At 55.9% G+C, this 15893-nt stretch overlaps 1 protein-coding gene across 5 annotated transcripts in view; it reads right to left on the bottom strand.

The window, feature by feature from the left end:
• Window positions 1–15524, bottom strand: part of COL18A1 (collagen type XVIII alpha 1 chain) — a 52540-nt gene extending 37016 nt beyond the window's left edge. For 3 of the 5 annotated variants that reach the window (XM_070378090.1, XM_070378084.1, XM_070378076.1), the window contains exons 1-2: window positions 14045–15524; window positions 1485–2032 (exon numbers count right to left, since the gene is read on the bottom strand). In XM_070378090.1, coding sequence (XP_070234191.1) covers window positions 1485–2032; window positions 14045–15515 — 2019 coding nt within the window. In that variant the 5' untranslated portion in view covers window positions 15516–15524. The remainder of the gene's footprint in view (window positions 1–1484; window positions 2033–14044) is intronic. The other 2 variants (XM_070378107.1, XM_070378100.1) reach the window with 1 other exon arrangement.
• Between the last annotated feature and the right edge of the window lie 369 nt (window positions 15525–15893).

The raw sequence follows: 15893 nt of genomic DNA on the forward strand, positions 1-15893 counted from the left end.
TAAAACAAAAAATGCAAAGGACATGAACAGACACACAAGAAGAAATACAGAGAACCAGTAAACATGTGAAATAGTACAGTTTGTTTTCACTAACAACCAAGAAATGCAAATTAAAACACCCAGACACTGTTAGTCTACATATACGACTAGCAAGTGTATTTTGCAGAGATGACCGCAGCCTGGCAGGGCTGAGGGAAGAGGCATCTGGGTGTCCTTGCTGCAGAAAGGTGGTGACCTCCGTTAGCACCGTGAGACAGGCAGCCCCTGTCCCCACCTGCCCACGAGCAACTTTTCAATTGTTGAGAAATATAGAACTCATGGCAGGGGTGGGGGAGGCGGGGTGCGGCAGGGAGTTCCAATCTAGAGAAGCCCGGGAATTCTCACAACGAATCACCAGTAAACACAGCCCCTCTCCCATGGCACGGCTCCCTCTGACTTATCTCCACTTCATCAAGTTCGAGGATCAAAATGAAAACACAAAGAGGCTCAGTTTGGTATCAAAGTCTTACTGGCTCCCAGACCCCTTGGGTGAAAGTCCCTGCCAAAGGTGAAAGGTCAGCTTTCAGAAGCGAGTCACCAGGACTTAGAACAACGTTAATCAAACAGCCTTTGTCTGGGCAATAATTAACTTTCTGTCCCCCGTGGACACATCCCCCACTGCACACACAGGGAACCCTGTCTGAACTGCTGGGTGGGCGTGCCTGTTGCAGTGTTCGAATTCAGGGACCTGCTAAGGTCTGAGGGTGGCCATCACTGTTTCCAGGAGGCAGGATTCGGCCAAAGGTTCCGAGAAGTGTGGTCACCGGGGACCCAGAAGAAGGATTCCACTAGCATCTGGGACCTGCCTTCCCCAGAAATGAAGGTTGGGTCTGGGTCTGGGGGAGGGGCTTCCCTGGGCACACGATGGGGACCATTGCTCCCCGGTCGCCACCGGGGAAATTCTGCCCCTGCTGCTCTGAGGAGAAGGCCTGCCCTGGGGCTCACCAGCCATGAGGCCACTGCACAGTTTGGCAAAAACAACCAGCACGATGAATGCTGGTGCGTGGCCTGAAGCCTCTGGTCCAGCCGGGGGGTGTGCAGACGGCCCCCAGACAGGCACACACTCAGCGCTCCACTGCTATTCTGAAATTCTTTCACTGTGCGTGGTCGGTTGACAGGAGAATAAAGCCCCTGCTCACTGATGGGGTGGGGTGGGGCCCGGAGCCCAGGGTCACCATGGGGCACCACGCACCCATGTGGATAGGCATATGCACACACAGGGTGGGGGCCTGGACGTGGCAGACGTGGGCATCCCATGAAGGCAGTGGTCTAAGAGCAGCAGGGAGTGAACGCCCAGAGGGAGCAGGGTGGGCAGAGGGTCCTGATGGCTGTGTAACCCGGGCTTTGCCTGTCCCTGGAGCTGCTGCAGCAGCAGGCAGCCCTGGCCATCATCCATCCCCAGCTCCCTGCCTCCTGCCCCTGAGCGTGGAGGCCATCACAGTTACCTGGAACTTTTCAGGGTCTGCTCCACCGGCCTGGGCCACGAAGAGGCGGGCGTCCGGCTCCAGCTGCAGGTCGTGCAGCGAGTGCGCCAGGGGCTGGCCCTGGACCTCCTTACAGTCCACGAAGAGCCTGGCATAGGCGCCATCCACGCTGAGTGCCAGGCGAGTCCAGCGACCATCCAGCGCGGGCAGCTCGAAGCTGGCGGCTGTGCGTGTGTGGGTGGCTCCCGGCTCCGTGTACAGCAGCTGCACGTGCTGCCGCCCCCCACGTGCCGCCGTCAGCTTCACGCCCACCGAGACCACTGCCTGCGCCGGGTCTGTGACCGCAAAGAGCACGCCCGCGCGCGCCGAGGCCGGCCGCACACGCACAAGCAGCGAGAAGTCCTGGAAGAACGTGCCAGGCAGGAGTCTCCGGGCCGCCTGGCCTCCACCGCTGCCGTCCTCGCCGAACTCATAGGCGGACCCCACGTCGGGGTCGTGCACCATGGCCACCTGCCAGGGCGGGGGCTCCCCGAGCAGCTGCTGGAGCCCTACCTCCACGACCTCTTCGTCTGCGGAGAGAAAGACAGCAGTGAGGCCGCGCCCACTGGGGAAACCAAGGCCCGGGCCATCTCGCACCTGCCCCCACCACCGCCCCAGCAGGGACAGACAGCCACTTGTTCCTTCAGGCACCACGCCCACCCCCACGGGCTCGCTCCTCCAAGTGGGGCGCAGAGACCCTCCAAAACCAGCCTGGCGCGAGCGGCAGGGGCGTGGCCTGCTGTAGACCCCACCTCCCTAAAGTTAGCACAAGGAGCTCGATCCCTCCTCCACTCCCAACCCCCTGCTCAGACTCCACGATGGGACTTGGTCCCCGCCCCCGCTCCCACACTGGAGTCACGTGGCATACCTGACATACAAAAGACAGAGATTCGCACCGGGCTGCCCCGAGCTGAGTGCACACTAGGAACAGTCCGGAAACAGTTACACTCTCAGGAAGGGACAGGATAGAGGGCTGCATTTCCTGGGGGCCCCTTTGAGGCTTGTGGTCCCCGTTTGCCCACACGTGGTGCAGCAAACCCCACCCAAGCCTCCTAGCCCTGTGGGTTTTACCCGGTGGTGGCTGTTCGCAGGGCTGGTGCTCACTGCCCTGTGTTCCTGCTGGGCACCACGACCACCACCCGGCCTGGACAGGGCTGTGTGATGGGGGAAGGGAGGGCAGCTTTCTCCCTCCCGCACTGCCCAGGCTCCCTGCCCCACACAGTCTCATCCTTCCTCTCAGACTCTCCATGCGCTCACATCCCTCCCCGTCCTCGGGGGGTCAGCGTCACGGGCACACGTTCTCCAGAGATACTCGACTGTACGGAGCCCCCTCGGTGGCATGGGCCCAGGCTGGGACACAGCCCTGGTGCCTGGACCTGCCTGAACGGGGCTGCTTCCCAGGTGGGCAGGTGCCATCCGCAGCCTGGACTGGCGACCTCTGGGACCAGGGGCACCAAGGCCGGGGGAAAGCAGGGCCTCCCTCTCTGTCCAGGGGCTGTGGCTGCTGCCCAACACAGGAAGGTAAACGCCAGCTCTGGGAGAGGCCCGCTCACCAGGGACTTCCCTGGACATTGCCAGGCAGAGGGGCAAGGAGCCTCCAGGCCTTTCCTCTCAAGGCCCTCGCCCCACAACCTGGGTGGGCTCTGCCCCCCAAATGCGGTACACAGAGAAGCTCTTCTGGGAGGCAGCTGCTGGCGTGTGGGTGTCCGAACTAAGCCGAGTATGCACACGGCTGTGTGTGCAGGTGACACTGTGGCCCTGTCAGTGTGTCTGTGAGTGGTAGGGCCTGGAGTCCGGCCCCAGAGTGCAGGGTCACGCTGACCCGGACTCCCTGGAGCAGAGGGAACAAACGCTGGACCCCAACTTCCGAAGACAAGCCGGGTCTCTCAAAGAGTCCCCAGAGGACAAACTATGAGAAGAGAAGAGACCAGCAGAGCCCACACGAGGATGAGGGTTTGGGGTAGCTGCCAGACTAGCCCCACCAGGACAGTGGCATCTTGCCTCTGAGCAGCCCTGACTTCCCGCATTGTGGGCTCCCCTTCAGCCTCACTCTACCCTTTGCAGGTGAGATCATTATGCAGATGAAAAGCGGCAACCACCAGAGCAGACAGCAGCCCCGCGGAACAATGGCCTGCCTCAGCACCTGCCCGCAGCGGATGGACCCTCACCAGGGCAGGGGGCCTTCACAAAGACCCTGGGCTCTCGGAGGCCAGCTGTCACTTTCTGCTCACAGATGGACACCACTGTCCACCCAGATGGTGTGGCTGTACGGTCCCTTTGCATCAGACGTGCCCAGGACCCCAGTGTCCACTCAGGAGATGCCCTAAGATTAAGGAACAAGGGCCTTCAGCAGCCTGAGTTCCAGTAGCCCTGGTGCCCCATCTCAGCCGTCCCGGAAGTTAAGCATGGATGTACCCCAGCCGTACGCTTCCTCCTGGGCAGCTAGAACTTTTCCAGATTAAGGATGCTGAGACACAGCAGCCCTGGGCCCCTGGCTGGAAGACAGCCCCAGTGACTCCAGAGATGCATGAGCAGCTCCTTCCCAAAGTTCTCCCATTTCCTCTCTCTGCAATTCTCCATGGTTCCCATTGGGAGTAATCTTCAGAATGCCACGGCCCTGAGATCACTGCTTCAGTCTCCAGTTACAGGCATCTTAAGCAGGGGTGGGGGTGGGGGGGTGGTTGTAGCCACACCTCCATGCAGATCTGGCAGCTGCTGGGCTGGAGGCGCTGGCCTGAGGCGCTGGCCCGAGACACTGGCCCAGCTGTCTCGGGGTGGAAACCAGCATCTCTTCAGCTAGCGAGCGCCTGAGCTGGGCACTGGGAGTTCCAAGTAGCACCCTCCTGGGAACACAGTGGGTGGCACCTAGGCAAGCTGAGGCCCTCTGGACAGCCACACCCACCTCAGATCAAGGAATCAGGGGACTTGCCTAGTTGAAGACAGTTTCCCTTCCAGCAAACAGACCAGCCAAGGCCCAGTGGGGTTTAGCCCAGGTACATAAGGTTGGCTCAACATAGCTATGACAAACCTAGACAGCATACTAAAAAGCAGAGATATCACTTTGCCAACAAAGGTCTGGTTAGTCAAAGCTATGGTTTTTCCAGTATTCATGTTTGGATGTGAGAGCTGGATCATAAAGAAGACTGAGCAGCAAATAAACAATGCTTTCAAATTGTGCTGGAGAACACTCCTGAGAGTCCCTTGGACAGCAAGGAGATCAAACCAGTCAATCCTAAAGGAAATCAACGCTGAATATTCATTGGAAGGACTGGTGCTGAAGCTGAAGCTCTGATACATTGGCTACCTGATGTGAAGAGCTGACCCATTGGAGAAGACCCTGATGCTGGGAAAGATTGAGGGCAAAAGGAGAAGGGGTGACAGAGGATGAGGTGGTTGGATGGCATCACCGACTCAATGGACATGAGTTTGAGCAAGCTCCAGGAGATGATAAAAGACAGGGAAGCCTGCAGTCCATGGGATCCCAAAGAGTCAGACACGATTTGGTGACTGAACAACATTTGAAATCAATTAATGGAAACCATCACATCAGTAAGCTAAAGAAGAGGATATCACATGGTCGTATCATAGATGCAGAAAAAGTATTTCATAAAATCCTACACCTATTATGATAAAAACCTTCAGTAGACTAGGAATAAAGGTGAACCTCCTCAACTTGATAAACATTTTTTAAAAAGCTACAGCTAACATCATACTTACTGGTGAGAAATTTTAAGCTTTTTCACCAAAATCAGGTACAAGGTAAGGATGCCCCCTCACCACTCTTTTTCAACATCACAGATAATGCCATAAGACAAGAAAAGGCAATAAAAGCACATAGATTGGGGAGGAAGAAATAAAGCTGTCAATCTGCAGATTGACATGAAAACCAAACTGTAGAAAATCCAAAATAATTATTCAAAAAATACTCCTGGAGCTACTGATTATAGCAAGTTTGTATGATATAAGATTAACGTACAAAAGTCAATCATTTTCCATATATTGTCAATGAACAAGTAGAATTTGATATTAAGACATGATACCATTTACATTAGCATCTCCAAGATGAAATATTTATATTTATACTACACATAAGTATGACAAATATATGCACAAGATCTACATGAGGAAAACTACAAACTCTGACAAAAGAAATCAGAGAAGAAGTAAATAAATGCAGAATATTCCATGTTCATGGATAGGAAGATTCAATATTGTCAAGATATCAGTTCTTCCCAACTTGACCTATAGATTCAATACAATCCCAATAAGAATCAGAGCAAGTTATTTTGGGGCTTTCAACAAATCAACTTTGAGTTTATACAGAGAGGAAAAGACCAACTCAATACTTGAAGGAGAACAAAGTTGGAGAAGTGACAGTATCTGATTTGAGACTTACTACACAGCTATAGCAAAAACAAGACTGGGAGCTGACTGTGGCTCAAATCATGAACTCCTTATTGCCGAATTCCGACTGAAATTGAAGAAAGTGGGGAAAACCACTAGACCATTCAGGTATGGCCTAAATCAAATCCCTTATGACTGTACAGTGGAAGTGAGAAATAGATTTAAGGGACTCTAGATCTGATAGACAGACTGCCTTATGAACTATGGATGGACGTTCGTGACATTGTACAGGAGACAGGGATCAAGACCATCCCCAAGAAAAAGAAATGCAAAAAAGCAAAATGGCTGTCTGAGGAGGCCTTACAAATAGCTGTGAAAAGAAGAGAAGTAAAAAGCAAAGGAGAAAAGGAAAGATATACCCATTTGAATGCAGAGTTCCGAAAAATAGCAAGGAGAGATAAGAAAGCTTTCCTCAGCGATCAGTGCAAAGAAATAGAGGGAAAAAATAGAATGGGAAAGACTAGAGATCTCTTCAAGAAAATTAGAGATATCAAGGGAACATTTCATACAAAGATGGGCTCAATAAAGGACAGAAATGGTATGGACCTAACAGCAGAAGAAGATATTAAGAAGAGGTGGCAAGAGGACACAGAACTGTACAAAAATGATCTTCACAACCCAGATAATCACGATGGTGTGATCACTCACACTCACCTAGAGCCAGACATCCTAGAATGTGAAGTCAAGTGGCCTTAGGAAGCATCACTATGAACGAAGCTAGTGGAGGTGATGGAATTCCAGTTGAGCTATTTCAAATCCTAAAAGATGATGCTGTGAAAGTGCTGCACTCACTATGTCAGCAAATTTGGAAAACTCAACAGTAGCCACAGAACTGGAAATGGTCAGTTTTCATCCCGATCCCAAAGAAAGGCAATGCCAAAGAATGCTCAAACTACTGCACAGTTGCACTCATCTCACACGCTAGTAAAGTAATGCTCAAAATTCTCCAAGCCAGGCTTCAGTAATATGTGACCCGTAAACTTCCAGATGTTCAAGCTGGTTTCAGAAAAGGCAGAGGAACCAGAGATCAAATTGCCAACATCCTCTGGATCATGGAAAAAGCAAGAGAATTCCAGAAAACATCTATTTCTGCTTTACTGAGTATGCCAAAGCCTTAGACTGTGTGGATCACAATAAACTGTGGACAATTTTGAAAGAGATGGGAATACCAGACCACCTGACCTGCCTCTTGAGAAACCTGTATGCAGGCCAGGAAGCAACAGTTAGAACTGGACATGGAACAACAGACTGGTTCCAAATAGGAAAAGGAGTACGTCAAGCCTGTATATTGTCACCCTGCTTATTTAACTTCTGTGCAGAGTACATCATGAGAAACGCTGGGCTGGAAGGAGCACAAGCAGGAATCAAGATTGCCGGGAGAAATATCAATAACCTCAGATATGCAGATGACGCCACCCTTATGGCAGAAAGTGAAGAAGAACTAAAGAGCCTCTTGATGAAAGTGAAAGAGGAGAGTGAAAAAGTTGGCTTAAAGCTCAACATTCAGAAAACGAAGATCATGGCATCCGGTCCCATCACTTCATGGCAAATAGATGGGGAAACAGTGGAAACAGTGGCTGACTTTATTTTGTGGGGTTCCAAAATCCCTGCAGGTGGTGACTGCAGCCATGAAATTAAAAGACACTGACTCCTTGGAAGGAAAGTTATGACCAACCTAGACAGCATAATAAAAAGCAGAGACATTACTTTGCCAACAAAGGTCTGTCTAGTCAAGGCTATGGTTTTTCCAGTGGTCATGTATGGATGTGAGAGTTGGGACTGTGAAGAAAGCTAAGCACCAAAGAACTGATGCTTTTGAACTGTGGGGTTGGAAAAGACTCTTGAGAGTCCCTTGGACTGCAAGGAGATCCAACCAGTCCATCCTAAAGGAGATCAGTCCTGGGTGTTCATTGGAAGGAGGAATGCTGAAGCTGAAACTCCAATACTTTGGCCACCTCATGTGAAGAGTTGACTCATTGGAAAAGACCCTGATGCTGGGAGGGATTAGGGGCAGGAGGAGAAGGGGACAACAGAGGATGAGATGGTTGGATGGCATCACCGGCTCAGTGGACATGGGTTTGAGTAGACTCCAGGGGTTGGTGATGGACAGGGAGGCCTGGTGTGCTGTGGTTCATGGGGTCGCAAAGAGTCGGACACGACTGAGCAACTGAACTGAACTGATACAGCTATGGGAATCAAGACAGTGTGGTCTTGACAAAAGAAGAGACAAGTAGATCAATGGAACAGAATAGAGAGCCCAGAAAGAGATGCATATAAATATAGCCAAGCTTGAATTAAAAAATCAAACATAGTATAATGGGGAAAAGATAGTCTTTTTAACAAATGGTGCTGTAACATCTGGATATCACATGAAGAAAAAAAAAGAATCTAGACACAGACCTTACACGCTTCACAAAAATTAATTCACAATGGATCACAGATCTAAATGTAAAGTGCAAAACTATAAAACTCCCAGAAGATAATAGGAGAGAAATGCTTAACGATCGTGGTTTTGGCAATGACTTTTTAGATACAACACAAACACAATTCATGAAAGAACTGACAAGCTGGACTTGCTTAAAATGAAAAACATCTGTTCTCCAAAAGACACCGTTAGGAGAATGAGCAGACAAGCCAGACTGGGAGGAAAAAAAACTGCAAAACAGGCATCACACGAAGGACTCTTATCCAAAATATGCAAAGAACACTTAAATCTCAACAACGAGAACATGAACAGCTTGACTGAAAAATGCACAAAAGATCAAAACAGACACCTCACCAAAGAAGAGGCAGGGATGGCAGATTGAACAGATGCTCCCCATCAGCTGTCATCAGGAAAATGCAAACTGAAACAAGGGGATTCCCTGGTAGGTCCGGGGTTGGGAATCCTCACTTTCACTGCTGGGTATATGGGTTCAGTCCCTGGTCAGGGAACTAATATCCCACAGGTCACATGGCACAGCCAAAAAGTAAAATAAAAACAAAATAAAACAACAATGAGCTCTCACTACACACCTGCCAGAATGGCCAACATCTGGAATAGCGACACCACCAAGCGCTGGCGAGGATGTGGAGCGAAAGAAATTCTCATTACTGCTGGGGGAGGTGCGGTGCGTGCAGAATGGTGCAGCCACTTGGGAAGACAGTTTGGTAGTTTCTTAAGAAACTAAACATACAGGAAACAGCAATCATGCTTCTGGGTATTTACCCAAAGGAGCTGAAACCTGTATCTACACTAAAACCAGCACATGGATGTTTCTAGAAACTTTACTGATAACTGGGGGCTTCCTGGATGGCTCATCGGGTAAAGAACCCACCTGCCATGCAGGAGACACAAGAGAGGCGGGTTCTATCCCTGGGTGGGGAAGATCCCCTGGAGGAGGAAATGGCAACCCACTCCAGTATTTTTGCCTGGAGAATCCCATGAACAGAGGAGCCTGGCGGGCTACAGTCCATGGGGTCACAAGGAGTCGGACACGACTTAGTGACTAAACAACAAGAACAACTCATAACTGACAAAACCTGGAAGGAACCAAGAAGCCCTTCAGTGGATGAATGAATAAATAAACTGCAGTCCATCCTACAGTAGAACATCATTCAGCTAAAAACAAGCTATTAAGTCAAGAAAGACACGGAGGAATCTTGAATGCATAATGACTAAGAAGCCAATCTGAAAAGGCTGCAGACTGTATGATTCCGACTATATGACTCTCTGGAAAAGGCACAACTATGAAGACAGTGAAAAGACGGACGGTTTCCAGGAACTGGTGGGGCTGGGGGTGAACGGGTGGAGCAGAGAGGATTTGTAGGGCGATGAAGATGTTGTCCAGCACGCAGCGTTTGGACTCTGGTGATTATGACAGCTCAATGCAGGCTCAAATGAGGGTGCTGACAGCGGGGGCGGCAGACGGTGCACGGGAACTCTGGGTGCTCCCCTCTCAAGTTTGCTGTGAACCTAAAGCTGCTCTGAAAAACATGGTCAAAACATCAGGCAGAGGATAACAAGAAAAGTAAGCAAATATTGCAACACCACATCAGATAAAACAGAATTCTAGATGAAAGCCACTAAGTGGGACAAAGGGGACGGTTATTTTGACAGCCCACCGAGATGTGATAAGCCCCATCCCGACCTGCGCACACAGCAGAAAGGGGAGAGAGTCCTCATTCACAGTGCAGCTCCTGGGGGCTCTCTCCCCGCCCACTGCCCCATGAGATGGGATGCAACCACCGAGGTAAGACAACCTGATCACGTGTCTAAAGAAAGGCCATCCTGTCCCTTCCCCACACACGGCAGTGATCACCGAGTCAAGAAGGCTGTGGGGGTAGGGGTCCTCACCCAGCAGCACAGAGAAAACACATGGAGGACGAACATCTCAGGGACACACCGGGCTGGGAATCCTCCTGAGAGGATGGAGACCCGCATCCCCGCCGACACGTTCATCACACTCGAATCTGCACCTGCGCCACGGCCTTGGTGGTGCACATTCCGTGGCTGTGGTGACATGCAGCCCATGGCCCTGGGGCTCAGGGAGGTGGTCAGGAGGGAGCCCTGTGCCGGGTCCCCGTGCCATAGGGGAGCCTACTGGCCTTGGGGAACATTTCTAGTGATCTGGCAGAGAAAATGCCGACGGCATCCAAGCAGCCCTTGAAGAAGGCTCTGCATTCCACATGGGGTGTCACCCAGCACCCAAAGCCAGGCCATACGGGGGCTCTCAGGCCGCATGCGAGTCATTAACACAGACGTGAACATGTGAGAAACGAAGAAATGGGGAGGATGAGGGGCTCTCCATCCTGCCCTCCAGTGACACGGGGAGGACGTCCCAGACTGTGCAGGAAGAGGGAATTTCAGACACAGAACGTGGTCCCACGTCCACAAAGTAAGAGTCTCATGTACGCGTGGGCACACACACACGTGCACAAACGCGCTAATGGAGCCAAGTAACCGGCTCCAGGATGTCGGTCCTGCAGCATCTGGAGCCCGAGGCTCTGCAGGTGTGACAGCTGTTCCAGCCCTCAGGATGAGGGCCCCACCCAACCCCACTACGCCCTGAGCAGAGAGCTCTCCCAGCCAGGAGGGAGCCAGAGCAGCCTGAGAAGGGCTGGCCGACTCCACAGGCTTGACGATGGAGGGAGGGCGGTGAGCCAAGGAATGCAGGCGCCTCCAGAAGCTGAAGAGGCAGAGACCGAGCCTTCCCTGAGCCCCGGGAGGAACGCAGCCCCCACACCTTGTTTTTGGCCCCAAGAGATTGATTTCAGATTCCTGACTCCAAAGGTTACACATCTATGTTCACTGGAGCCCCCGAGTCTGTGGTCATCTGTCCCCGCGGGCCTAGGACACACACACCATATCTGTGCAAATCCACAGACATTCCATCCGCAGGGCGCTGAGTCCAGCCCTCTCCTGTGAGGCCTGGACCTTGATGAGTGTGCTCACGACCAGCCTGAGATGAAAATCTAACGCAGAGGAGAAGCAGCCCAGGATGAGACAAGCACGGTGGCCCCAGAGGCTGAGAGGCAGGTGTGGGCGGCCTGGGGCCAGCGTGTGTGGTTTGCAGGAGAAAAAGCCGCTCTGAACTCTGGCCACTCTGCACGCTCCTTCCTTCAGGCTGAGCCCGCTCATCTGCAAAACCTGCCTCTTCCAGGCGGGGCCCCCGCCCCATCCCTCTGACCCCAGCTTGGTCCTCACTCACTCACAGGGGGACAGCCCCCTCGCTGGCCCACCTGGCAGGGACCCAGAAGGAGCTGAGATGGACGTATCCCGCTCTCCCTATGTGGGGCCTCACTCACCTTATTCTGAGGGTCTCCTCAGAATAAATAGTAATATTAGTATTATAATAAATAATAATGGTGTGCTGCCTTCACAGAGAGGGGAGGGGACCGGGACACTCCCAGCCTGACTCCGATGGGCCAGGCTACTCGGAGGGGAGAGGGCACAGCTCAGGGCCCAGCCTGACCGTGGACACAGACGGAGCTGATGGGGCCTTGACGGCAGCAGCCACTCCCCTCCCCTACCGGCCATATGGCCCAGGGGCCCGGCACAGGGGGCCCATCTCTGCTGGGAGGTGGGGGAAGGACAGACAGGGGTGCTGGTGCCATGGAGGCAGGGCTGGAGCCCTGCAGGGAGTCTGCCGGGGCCTGGGCAGGCAGCACCTAGCACCTTGGCTTGGCCACCCCCCAGAGATACCCTGTGCACACCCCAGCCCACCCTGCGGCCCCAACACGCCAGCAGCCTGAGGGACTCAGTCAGAGACAGTCTCATCCCAGGGCCCCTTCCCCAGCGCACAGGGGCAGAGGGACCGTCCAGCCCAGTGCAGGGGACTGGAGTGGGTGGGTGGTTGCCACCGAGGGGCCAGAGGAGGGGAGAATGCTCCAGCCCTGGGCCCGTGGGTCCCTGGGGTGACGGACATCCGAGTGCAACAGAGCATCTCCCAGGCTTCCGCTCAGAACACAGCCTCCCTCACACGCAGGGGCCCTGCCAATGTAAGCACATGTCCAGTGGGAAGTCCCTTCAGGCCACTCCTCAGGCAAGCTACGGTCAAGGAAATTCCACACCCCACGCAGCCTGGCCAGGGCCTTGCCCACATGAGGCCCACCCCCAACCCACCCCCAGTCCTAGGCCCGCTACAGCTGATCCCTGACCCAAAGGGGACCTGGGTCCTGCCCAAGGCCCAGAAGAAGGATGTGTGTGTGTTCAGGGCCCTGAAGAGCACGCCGGGCCCCACCCTCACCCCCCATACTATGGGACAGGAAGAGGAGGTGGGCTTTTGGGTGGGACTGGGGTCCTCCTGGAAGGACAGCTCCCTGCAGGGCTGCCCCAGCCCCCTGGGCTTGGCAGGGACAGGGCAGAGAGGGCCCAGGCCAGCCCAGCATGAGGATGATGACTGTGGGGGAGGGGGACATGTGGCTCACTGTGGACGACACCCCCGCAGGGTGAGGTCAACGCCCTCTGTGCTGACATACCTGGGCACAGCCCTGCTCTGCCCTCGGCCCTGCTCACAGGGGCCGCCGCAGGCCCTGGGCTCTGCACACACCTCAGATGCCCTCCTGGAGCACAGCCTGCCCAGGCTGCTCCTAGGATGCCCTTCTGGCCACCCTGCTCACACCCAGGGTTCAGCCACCATCACCCCTCGACCAGTGTCCCATCCATCTGTATACAGAAGCCACGGCCACTTCTTCCTCTCCCTTGGTTTTCTCCTTCCTTGGGGTGGACTCTGCCTGTCGTGGGCACTTGTTCCTGCTCTGCCCTGGCGTGGGCTCCTCCTCGCTGCATCCCAGAGCTGGCCAGCGAATCACCCACACCCATTCCCCAGGAGCCCAGCAGGTGACACTCCCTCTCAGGGTCCAGGGCAGCCATCCCTCCTCGCACTGGGCCAGCTCCAAAGCCCAATGACTCTGCAGACCAGTGAGCAGGTCGAGGCTGTTCCCCACAACACCACAGGGTTGGGGGGGCAGGACACACACAGCGGGGCAAGGACAGGTCAGGCCAGCAGTGCAAATGAGCAGTGGGCTCTGCTCGAGGGCCCAGCCCCACCATGGACGCAGAGGGAGCTGGGGGGCCTAGCAGCTGTGGTGGCCCGTCCACCCCCTACTGGCCACATGGTGCTGGGGGTGCAGTCCCGGGGGGGACATGGCCCCCAGGAGGGAGTGACCCTCCCACTGCCCAGGAATGGAGAGGCTCTGGAGCTCACAGGCCGGCTGGCGGGGCCCCTGTGAGCTCCTCAGACTCACTGACCGCTAGGTGGTCAAGACTTCCGGATTTTCAGAGCAGCAAGCCCCCCACCCCTGCGGGCCCCTCGATCATGCAGGCTGGGACACAGAAAGGACCTGAGACGCTGCGGCCCAGTGACTGGGAGCAGAATTCAGTGGTCTATCTCTGTCTATGCCTCCGTTTCCCCTCTGACACGCACATGACATGTGATCCTGGGGCCAGAGGAGACCTGCTGTCACATACAGACCTCTGGTCTCAACCTGTCTCTAGGCCTCCCCAGACCTCCGCCTCCTCCTGGAAAGGAGGCCCCGTCCGGCCTCCCGAGGGCATGACATCAGGGCCAGCGGGGCCCCCGAGCCAGGCTCACGCAGCCCTGGCCGAGCTCTCCTGGCTGGACCGATGGGAAAGCAGGTGGCAGGCGAGCCGTTACCTGCTGGTGGCCCTATGAACACGCAGTGCCCGTCCTCGCGGGCCGGGAGCGAGGCACAGGGGAGTGGCAGCCCGCGCCCGTCCAGGTGGCTCCAGCATGCGTCCTCCAGGGCCTCGCAGAACTGGCGACAGGGTGGCAGGCCGGGCGGCAGGCCGGGCCCGCAGGGGGGTGCCAGCAGCAGGCAGAAGAACCAGGCCAGGAAGCGGTGGCAGTGGGTCCGGAGCAGTGCCCCCCAGGCTGGGACCGCGGCCTGCACCTCCTCCCGACTTGTGTGGTGGAGGTGGTTGGGCCACCAGGAGCGTCTGATGCCCAGGTGGCCGCAGAGAGCCAGGGAGGGCAGCAGGGGCAGGCAGCGGCCAGCGGTGGTGGGGACAGGCTGCTCGGTGGCAGCCAGCTCAGCAGCCCCGAGCAGTGTGGACTTGTTAGCAAGACCAGGCCCCGCAGAATTAGCCACGTGGGGAGCCCAAGCACCACTGTCCACAGTTAGAGCTGAGACTGCGACATGAGACAGTTTGGCAGGGGGGTCAGAGGAGAGAGCCCAGAGGGCAGTGTGCTTGCCCAGGGAACCCGTCACCAGGGGAGGCAGAGGCGGCATGGGCCTGCGGTCGTCAGCATGCTGCTGGCCGGGACGGGCTGCTGCAAGCAAGAGTCCTTCACCGTCCAGCTGCAGGGGCCGCCCGAGAGGCAGCTGGCTTCCCCGGGGAGGCGCCCGGGCCGGCACGGAGGAAAGAGAAGATCTACCTGGGGTCGGCGATACCAAGGACTCCCTGAACCAGGGTCTGCCGGGGGAGGGTGGCGGCTGGGTGGGCACTGGCAGGGTGCCGGCCTCAGTCCTCTGGGTGTCTGGAGAGCTCAGGGCCGTGGTGCTCAGCTGGAGGGTGGTCCCACTGTCCTGGGGGGTGATGGAGGGTCCAGGGGTGGAGAGGGCGTCCATGGTGTCCGTGGGGGGCGGCGTCTCTGCCCTGGTGGAGCCCTCGCCCGGGGTGGTAGAAAGGGGGTCTGTGGGGGTCGCGGGGGCCAGCGTCCCTGCCCTGGCAGAGCTCTCGGCAGGGGTGGTGTCCTTAGCGTTGTCCCACAGCTGGACGAAGCTCCGGATGCCCTGAGCCACGTTCAGGATCTTGGCTCCGACGCCGGCGATGTTTTCCTCCTTTGGGTCCAGGCTCACGGTGGAGGCCGTGGGGCCAGTGGGGGTCTGGCCCTGCCCCACCTCCGGCCTCCCCAGAGGGGCTGTGGGGCTGGCAGAGACTTTCCACCAGTCGGTGGGAGCATCCCGGGGGGCCATGTGCGTGGTGGTATCCTCCGTGGGCCACACAGGTGAGCTGTCCGGGGGCTTGGAGGCTGGCGCAGCTATGGGCCAGGCACTGTTCCCAGGCCATAGCCAGGAGAACAGGTCAGCCTGGGCGGTCGAGAGGCAGCAGGCAAGCAGCAGGAGGCCGTGGTGGCCGCGGCTGCTGCTGGGGTCGGGAGCCATGGGGCTGTGTGCTCCGCAGAGCAGCAGGCCGCCTCTGCTGTCAGGAGGTGGGGCCAGCCCGCTCCCGCCTCCCGCTCCCCGCCCTCCATCCCGGGCCAGCAGCCAGCTCCCCATTCATCCATCTGGGCGGCTCCTCCTTCCACCTTTCTACTTCAAGAGGGAAAACAGGCCAATCTCCACACAAGGCAACAGGCAGCCCCCAAGAACGCCTCACACTTCCTAGAAGCAGTGGAAGGCCTCCCCCGCCAGAGGCCAAAGGGCACTGGCAGAGCGGCCAGAGGAGTTCCCAGCTCCCTCCGCTGGAACCCGGAGGAGCCCTGGGCCCTTGCAGACTGCCATTCGAGTCTCTGCTCGGGTATGTGGGAACTGGGCGGGCTC

This window comes from Bos mutus, chromosome 1 (genome assembly GCF_027580195.1).
Source record: "Bos mutus isolate GX-2022 chromosome 1, NWIPB_WYAK_1.1, whole genome shotgun sequence".
Taxonomy (NCBI): Eukaryota; Metazoa; Chordata; class Mammalia; order Artiodactyla; family Bovidae; genus Bos; species Bos mutus.